The sequence below is a fragment of the Colobus angolensis genome, unplaced genomic scaffold (genome assembly GCF_000951035.1).
Source record: "Colobus angolensis palliatus isolate OR3802 unplaced genomic scaffold, Cang.pa_1.0 Scaffold254, whole genome shotgun sequence".
Lineage (NCBI taxonomy): Eukaryota > Metazoa > Chordata > Mammalia > Primates > Cercopithecidae > Colobus > Colobus angolensis.
In genome coordinates, this window is record NW_012115755.1 from 2,327,064 (window position 1) to 2,336,738 (window position 9,675).

At 45.5% G+C, this 9,675-nt stretch overlaps 1 protein-coding gene across 1 annotated transcript in view; it reads right to left on the bottom strand.

The window, feature by feature from the left end:
- The window catches only part of FAM193B (family with sequence similarity 193, member B), a 36,621-nt gene that overhangs the window by 16,319 nt on the left and 10,627 nt on the right, over positions 1-9,675 (bottom strand). The window contains exons 2-4 of the mRNA XM_011946886.1: positions 4,013-4,255; positions 2,980-3,214; positions 1,472-1,859 (exon numbers count right to left, since the gene is read on the bottom strand). Coding sequence (XP_011802276.1) covers positions 1,472-1,859; positions 2,980-3,214; positions 4,013-4,126 — 737 coding nt within the window. The 5' untranslated portion in view covers positions 4,127-4,255. The remainder of the gene's footprint in view (positions 1-1,471; positions 1,860-2,979; positions 3,215-4,012; positions 4,256-9,675) is intronic.

Consider the following 9,675-nt stretch of genomic DNA (forward strand, 5'->3'; position numbering starts at 1 on the left):
TGCTGGGATTACAGGCATGAGCTGGTGCACCAGGCCACAAAATTGATTTTAGAAAAATTAAAATAGTGTGCCTGCAAATATGGGAAACCAGCGCTCATTGGTGGTTACATCAATTTGGAGACCCCTTTGGATAGCAGTTTTTCAATGTGTATTAAGAACCCTCAAAAAGAACAAAAAACACCTAAACAGCCTTTAACCAGTAACTTTTTTCATTCTGAGAACTTGATTCCAGCAAGAAAAATCCAAAAGAGGGAAAAGGCTTCAAGCAAAGACATATTTAGAGACACTGTTGGTAATGTTAAAATGTCAGAATAACCCAAATGCTCAGCAGCTGGAGAACAATAACATGAATTGCGGTCAATGTTCTCCAACCTTTGAAGCTGGGGCTGAGAATACCACAACAGAACACAAATATGCTGAGGAGGCAACACTAAGTGAAAACCGGCAGGTGGCAGACTGCAGACACTGTCAACCCGGCATGTGCAAGACACAGGAGACTTTCCAATAAGAAAATAGAAATGCATGATAAACACAGATCTGATTTCTAACATAAAAATATACCTCTATCTTCTCCAAAGAATTATCTTTCAAATATATGTTAGTATAACCTTTCTCAGTACTTAGAGTTACTTCTAGGAATCTCCCCAAAGGACATGATTTCTCATTCAAACAGATTTAGGTGCAGGGATGCTTACTACAGTCTCATTCATCATGGTTAAACTGGAAATGCCTACAGGTCCAGGAACAGGGGAATGATAAAGTATGCTTGAGCTATACAGTAAGACATTATATGGCCATTGAAAAGTTTCTTGAAGAATTTTAACTGGGGAAATGATCATGACATGATGTTAAAAAATTACTACTACATGAAAGGTATATCAAATATCTAATTATGTTATTTATATACAGAAACATGGTGAAAATATACCACAGTGGTAGAAGCTTAGGTTGTGAAGACATTTTTTTCCCTTATACATTTCTGAATTGTTCCAAGTTAAAGACAAAACAAAATACAAAACAAAAAAACCCCACGTACTATTTTTTTTTTTTTTTTAAACTCTGTCATCCAGGCTGGAGTGCAGTGGCATGATCAATGCTCACAGCAACCCCAAACTCTTGGGTTCAAGCAATCCTCCTACCTCAGCCTCCTGAGTAGCTAGGACTACAGTTGCATGCCACCACGCCTAGCTAATTTTCAAAATTTTTTATAGAGAGGGGGGTCTTGCCACATTGCCCAGGCTGGTCTCAAACTCCTAGGCTCAAGTGATCTTCCTGCCTAGGACTCCCAAAGTGCTGGGAGTATAGGTGTGAGCCACTGTGCCAGGCCAAAATACATACTTCTTTACAATTGGAAAAATAATGAAAGGACAGACATAGTCTACTCTTTAATTTCCACCTCAAAGTTACCCCCAAATTGTCCACAATTCTAAGTTCAAGTGGGTAGAGTGTGCCCTTCATGCAGCGCACTTACCTGTGAGTGCTAGGGGGTGGCTGAGAGCTCGGGGGTGGGAGGAGAGGCCCGCTGCAGTGCTCACCACAGTGCCCGCTGCAGGGGTGGCTGCACCCCGAGAATGGTGGGGGCATCTTCAAGAGTGGCATGCTGGTGGAGGGCAGATGGGAGCTCTGACATGGCCCTGGAGTATGGGGGGCGGTGGCAGCAGCAACAGGGCACTCTGAAGCCTGGGCAGGGAAAGGTGCTGCCAGGGTGGTGGGCAGCAGGTGTGGGTGGGGCGGGGAGCCAAAGGATCTGGGGTGAGATGGGATTAGAGATGCTGGCTGGGGGTGGTGGCTGGTGGGGCTGTTAGGGGGAGCAGTGAGGTCTGAGTGCTGGTGGTGCTCCGAGATGGGGAAAGCCTCACCTGTGGGCAGAGGAAGGAGAAAGGGGTCAGAATAGGAGCCCAGACCTGGGAAGGAAAGCCCGCAGGCTCACTGCCACAGCATCCTGCTTCTGTGACCAGAGGGCACAGCCTCTCCGCACAGGGGACCCTGGAGCCGGAGAAGATTCTGTGGGCAGCAACACAGCTGAGTGGGCTCGAGGAGCCCAGGCCCAAGCAAGAAGGTACTAGGAATGCTGATTCCACAGAAGGCCCCATGCCTTTTCTGTAGCATGAGCAGGGGATGTATATTCTGTCTCTCAGGGTCTCTCTAGGATTTGCTTGTACACAGGTACTCCTCAGGCCTGGAGGATGATCTGCAGAAGCCAGTGGAGCAGCAGGCCCAGGCTCTGCCTCTGTGCCACGTGCAGCAAAGCAAAAGGGCACACCAGACCCCTGAGGGCCCCAGATTTCATAGAAGTGGGAAGAAGGTTCTGATGACTCTCTAGCTTATGTACAAAAACTAATGGAATTATATACTGCTCAACACTCATAATTCTGGGGGCAGCACCACTTTGAAGAACTCAGCTCCTTCATTTAGAAGTATGACAGTAAATCATATTTACATAATAAACCAATAACCCAAGAGTTTTGTCTCTGGGTCTCTGAGAGTTATTTCAGAGTCAAAGAAGACTTACACAGCTGCTAAATTAGCTAATAACCATTATGGCTTATACTGCCAATCTCTTGGGCATTTAAATGCAGTGCTTTTATACCCATCCCTTAGGTGGGGAAATCAAGGCCTAGGAAGACACGGTTGCCCAGATCCTCTGTGGTGCTGCAGGGGTCAGGTGATCTAAGTCCTACGACTCCACTTTCTACTCAGACCTCACTGGGTGCCCTCTTGATTCAATGTGAACTACCAGAGCCAATGACAACTTTGAGAGGCAAACGTTTTCTACTAGCAGTATTTTTCAAGTTCAGAGTTGTGGGGAAAGGAGTTCCAGAGACAGTCAAGGTCTAAGCTGACCCTGCTTCCCCCAGAACAGTTCCACTTTTACTTATTTTAGTAACCAGTCTTATGATTTATTTGAACAAAGTGGACAGGAAAACACAGCTATCCACCTGTATAGGGCCTGGCTCTCTCCCGAGCCTGGAGACTCACCGGGGATGGTAGGAGGACTCCCAAGAGAGCTGCCTGGCATGGCCTCACTGGAATGTGCGGAATTCCAGAGGCCTGAGAGCTTATGTGCTGACAGGAATGAGCTAGGATCCCAGTCTCCTGAGTTCCCAGGGCAGGAAGAAGAGGACGAGGATGAGGATGATGAAGAGGAAGACGAGGACGAATGAGAGTCATCTCCACAAGACTGTGATTTGCAGGATGTGTGTGACAAGGAGATCTGGAGAAGGGGGAGGAAAAAGGCTCATGGTCAAACAGCAAACATTGGAGCTGACCCTCTGCTGCCTCGGCTTTTCCTGAGGGAGCCCCTTGTCTTCCAGGCCATGTGCCATAGCAAAAACACAATGAATACAACTCCAGCTGTAAGAACAAATGAGGGCCAGGCCTTTGCTGGGAAAGGGCTGTGGTGGTCCCACTTACATGCAATGTGTGGAGACTGGGGAGAAAGACTCTGGTAGGGGAAGAGACTACCTGTGAACTGCGGGCCTTTGGGGAGTAGAGAGCTGCCAAAGACAGGAAGGGCCTTTAGGCCAGGAGTCCTAAAGCTAAACTGATCCTGGGTAAAAGGGAAGATCTGCAGTGACGTAAGAAATAAGGAAAGTCTGGCCATCGTGATTCATGAGACAGCAGACTTAGATGGCTCCCTGGTGTCTGTCCTTCTAACTAGGGCACATTTCAGACCCTCAAACTCATCTCTGTCTTCCATGTCTTACTGGTTGTCTTTCAAGCTGCCACAGAGCCGAAAACAGCAGGCTCGTGATCTACCAGTACTTATGAGTGGGCCCTCATCCTGTGCACAGACCACCCTGAGGGACTGACCGGTGGGCTGCCAGAAGTTTCTCTTCTTCCCCCAAATCTGAACTTGAGCTGCCAATGCTGTGCCAGTGCAGCCCAGAAGTCTCTCAGTGTCTGGGCATGGGAGCTGCCCAAAGAGAGCCACCTGAGGACAGGGAACAGCCTGACTTCCTTGGGAAGGCAGCCCTCCTGTATTCAGGGACCCCTGTCAGTGGTTACCTACCGCCACTGCATGTTCTCGACCTGTCTGCCTTTCATCTTCCTCCATGCTCTTTCGGCAACTCTGGCAGACCCACAGAGGCATCTCGCCTAGGAGATTCTTGACGAGCTTTGGCATGAAGTCAGGGGGCAGCTTCTCACCCTGCAACACCAGTCCATTTTGAGAAGGGCCTTCTTCCCAGCCTTTGCGTTCCCGGTGACACAGCAGGCAGCAAGTCTGCACAGGCTGGCTGGAGGCGGGGGGGACCTGTCCAACAGACAGAAACAGGGTTTCCCAGGAGGGGAAAGGCTCTCCTTCAAAATAATGGTAACAATGTTAGTAATGCCACTTATTACGTGCCAGGCACTGGGTTAGGCACTTTATAGACATAATTTAAATTTAGTCCTTGTAACAGCTCTGCAAATGAGGTGTTCTTATTCCCATTTTTTAAGATGAAGAAACAGATTTCAAGAAGTTAAATGAGTTGCCCAAGGTTATAAAGCTAGCGAGTAGTTGAACCCTAGTGAGTCTGACTCCAAAGCTCATGCTCAAATGTCCTAATTCTCTGACATCCCCAAATCTTAAAGGTCAAAGGCCCTTCCTTCTCTGGCATGGCTGGGAGTAGCTACAATTCTTGGGCTGCCTGTGCAGCCCAGGGACCAATGCCCATCTGGAATGAAATAATGCTTTTAGTCAATGGACAGTTAAGGAGAATGTGTGGGTTTTCTGAAGAATTGCACAATTCCCTTAGGATCGCAGCAACATTTTGGAGGAGGTGTTTGTACAGCTAGTCAGAAAGTATTAACTCAATGGAAAATTGTGTCAGAGGGAAGGTAAGGCTTTGGTTGGTACTCCTGAGAGGTAGTGAGTATGGTGAAAACAATCTGGGCTTTGAAATCAAACAGGCATTCTAATCCCTGCCTGAACACATACTGGCTGGGTGACCTTGAGCAAGTTATTTAACTTCTCTGGGCTCCAATTCCTACCTACCTTGCAGAGTTGTTGTAAGGATCATCACTGCGTAGCATGTAAAGTGTCTACCCTGTGTATGCCCATAACATAGGCCCAATACAGTCATTATTTGGACTTTTTCCTTCTATGACAAACTTGACTTACAAATGTCAGTCAGGCTGGGTGCTGTGGCTCACACCTGTAATTCCAGCACTTTGGGAGGTCGAGGCGGGTGGATCATGAGGTCAGGAGATGGAGACCATCCTGGCTAACACAGTGAAACCCCGTCTCCACTAAAAATACAAAAAAATTAGCCAGGCATAAAAAAATTAGCCAGGCATGGTGGCAAGTGCCTGTAGACCCAGCTACTCGGGAGGCTGGGGCAGGAGAATGGCATGAACCCAGGAGGTGGGGCTTGCAGTGAGCCAAGATCGCGCAACTGCACTCCAGCCTGGGCAACAGAGCGAGACTCCATCTCAAAAAAAAAAAAAAAAAAAAAGAAAAATAAATATAAGTCTATAGGTTTGCTTTCACACTGAGGGGTCCTGACTGGGAGACTGATTGCATTTAATGCCTCCAATTAATAGCTTCCTATATCCTGCAACTTTGTATCTACCCCCACTCTGACACTGGGCTTGGCTATGTCACTTTGGCCAATGGGATGTTAGCAAACAGGCTGCCAGCCATAAACTTGAAAAGTGTGTATGCATTTCCACTTGTTTCCATGCATGGCTGGGCTTGCCCGCTCCTGTACCTCTGCCATGGCCTGAGAGCGAGACGAGGCCAGCTGCTGGAGGGATGTGAGAGACTTGTGGAGAAAGCGAAGCCTTCCCAGCTGATTGGCCAGCTGATCAGAGAAACATGAGTGAGCCTAGCTGAGAGCAGACTCGTGAGAGATAGAAAGTGGTACTGTTTTAAACCACTAGGTTTTGGAGGTGGTTTGTTATGCAATGGTAGTTAACTGACGTACCTTCCAAACTTACTCAACAGTAGGTAACATGTGTCTGCAGAGGCCTACAGGAATAATAAGGGTATCACCCTCATCCTACCAATAAGATAATGCCATCATTTTTCTCCCATGAAATTACTTTCTCATAATGAGTTCACATTCAGGGTATCCTTAAACCTGTAATGTTACCATTACACTGACTTGGGTCCCTGGTTTCTCAAAAAAAGAAAAGAACCAAACAATAGTACCAGAAGCATAATGAAACATTTCAGGAAGTACAAGGAACTTAAACAGAAATTTTACATGTGGAACTCACAAAAGATACAGCCTAAATCAGTCTCTGCCAAGGGAACATTTCAATGAGCAAGACAGTTGTTTAACGGCAACTGCAGGAGTAGAAGGTTGACAGAGAAGGATGGTATTCAGAGAAATGAAGGCAAAGAAGAAACTTTCCATAGCTACGAAGTGCCACAGTAACTCTAGATAGAGTCCCTTTTCCTGCCATGATGATGACCACAAGGTGAGCACCAGGACATATACTTTTACTACAAGTTTCATTTCATTTGCATGCTAGGTTCAAAAGCCAGTACATATAATTAAAATCTTGTATAGTTATTCTTGAAAAAAAAAAATTTTTTTTTTTTGAGACGGAGTCTCGCTCTGTTGCCCAGGCTGGAGTGCAGTGGCACGATCTTGGCTCAGCTCACTGCAAGCTCCGTCTCCCAGGTTCACGCCATTCTCTTGCCTCAGCCTCCCGAGTAGCTGGGACTACAGGCGCCCGCCACCATGCCCAGCTAATTTTGTGTACTTTTAGTGGAGACAGGGTTTCACCGTGTTAGCCAGGATGGTCTCGATCTCCTGACCTCGTGATCTACCTGCCTCGGCCTCCCAAAGTGCTGGGATTACAGGCGTGAGCCACTGCGCCTGGCCTGAAATTCTTTATATGGCATATAAAGCACAATATACAGTCATCCCTTAGTACTCATGGGGGATCAGTTCCAGGACACCCCACAGATACCGAAATCTGCAGATGCTCAAATCTCTGACATAAAATGGTGTCATATTTGTATATAACCGATGCACATACTCCCACAATCTCCGGATTACTTATAATATTTAATACAATGTAAATACTATGTAAATAGCTGCTATACCGTATTGTTTAGGGAATAATGACGAGGCAAAAAGTCTACACATGTTCAGTATAGACACAACCATCCCTTTTTTTTTCCTTGAATATTTTCTATCCACAATTGGTTGAATCCACAGATGTGGAGGAATGACTGTATATGGTTTTGTAGTTGTAATCAATAATTCAAATGTATAATAAAACGTATGATACGTGTGTTTTCTGTTTTTAAAAGCAAATACACAATTCTTATAAATTAAGTGTGTAATTAATGTGACTGCATTTAGTGCCAAAGTACTTGTGGAAGGCACTGGGGCGCAGTGGAAACAACACTGGCTTTGGCATTAATCCTGACCTCCATCACTTACCAGCTGTATGATGCTGAGCTAGTTCTACTTACCCTCTGTTTGCTCATCTGTAAAATGGGATTAAGTTTCAATTTGTAGGGTCAGCTGTGAGAAATAAATGTGATAAAGCACCTAGTCCACTGCTAGGCACATAGATGTTGCTCAACACATGGTATTAATCATTAACACCACAGGAACAATAGGAAACAATAAATGGTCACTGTATTTTACACGAACATGAGTCTCTCATATATGATGAATCTAAGCTGACTTGTTAGAAATCTTAATTTCTCCCCTCAACCCCATAAAGTCATTCCCTAAGTTCCCAAAATAATCTCTGCCTTTTTCTATGTCATGCTTTTGCTAAAGGGGATCCCTTGCTTAAAACCCACTTTCTTCTCATGTTTACCAATGAGTAGCTGAGATGAAAGGCCCAATTTAAGTCCAACCTCCTCCAGGCTTTCTCCTACAGAGTCCCTCTTGTAATTCACTTCTCCTCTCCCATCTCCTCCTAGTACACTGTGCCTTGGTTATAGTAGTTGTGCCTTCTATTTAATTTATTTACCTGTATCTTCTGTCCCTTCTACAAGAGGCAGGTGCCAGGTCTGATTCCTGTCTGGATCCCTCACGGAGCAGTACAGGGCCTGGCTTGAGGCATGGGCTCAGCTGGGCATGTGGTAGAGAACTCAGATTTGCTAGGTGTCCCCATGGCAATGCAGCTGTCAGGCAGTCCAATGAGACACTGCTTGAAATTACTGCTTCCTACAGAGAAAGGCCCATCTGTCCACCTGACCTCCAGAATGGTTACAATCTTAACCGCGTTAGAGTAAAAGACTGCATTCTTTAGGGATTATGAGATGCCCCCAGTTAACCAAAATAATGTGACTCTCCCTAGAGCCAAAATGGTACACAAAATAAATGAGATTAGCCATCACTGGAAGTGACCTTACAGGACAGGTTGTCTTCCCAGTTAAAGCAAGAAACACAGGGCCTGAAAAGCTAATTAAGCTCTAATTGAAGCCGCCCACAGGACTGAGTGACGATACCACCCATGCTGCATAAAGCTACCCACAGGATTAAGTCACATTAGAGATACAAAGCACTTAGCTCAAGGGATCCAGGCAGTAGGCACTCAATCTATGATCTAAGCCCCTTGGCTGTTCTGTTCTAAGTCTACATTGAAGACTAGTTTATCCACTGTCCTCTCGGAGTTTGGTACACTTGAGTCCTCCTTTCAGGCCCAGGCAGTTTGAGAAGGCCACTCCTAAAGCTGATGTCTTAACTCTAGGCCCTGGTGCCTGCCCCTGGGTACGATGCGCCTTGTGGAACTGGGAACTTTTTTCTGCTATTTTCATCTCTGCTTTAATTGCTAGAGGGCGATAAGGATCCCAAGCCCTAGAGATGTTATATTTAGTCAGTAATGCCACTGGTTCCTTCAAATTTTTGCTTTGGCAGAGAAGACCTCTTGGTTCAGAGTTCCCTTTGACTGTGATCTGCTGCCATTTTCCAAATTCTGGCATTCATGAACGCTTATGCCCTGAAAAGCCAGTCAACCCAGACTTTCAATCAGCTGCTCCCAAGATGTATGTTTAGCACCTGGCACAGTATTCCTACACAAAGAACATGATCAGCAAATGTTCATCGAATGAATGAAAACTCCAACCATTTTTCTTCATCACAAAGGCTGATGGAACTGATTCTTGAATCCAGCAGCCCGTTGTTCCTGCTCACCTCAGTTTAAATTTCAGAGACTCTGAGGATGCAGCTCTAGCCTTAGGCAAAAGATGAGGGAAGAAAAATTCTGGGGGTTCTACTGATTTTGGATCTCCTCAAAAAAGTTCCAAGATAATTTTTCTTCACTCTAAGCAAAACCAGAATCTCTGGAGAGTGTGAGATTACTCACAGGAGATCCATGCTGTAGCATGCACTGCCCCAGAGCAGTGAAGGGGCCAAGTGAGCTCTAGGTACACTCCAGGGCCTAAGGGGCTGGCATCTGTAGCCATTAAAATCATTATCTCTGCTCCCTTACCAGATCAGGCCCAAGACTTTTCTGCCTTGACCCGAGAAGCATTAAGTTAGGGCATTCTACTTTTTCCTGGATAAAAGAGAGATAAAATCAAAGGAAGAGGAAGCCACTTTTTTTCATGGAACACCATTTTTTAACTGAAAGAATGACTTACTATTTAGACTTGGGAATTGGCAGACATTTTCTCAAAAAAATGAACAATGAATAAAATTAGCCTGTCACTTCAAGGAAAACAACTGATGGTATTTATGATGATATAAAATGCAAGCTTTTTTTTTTTTTTTT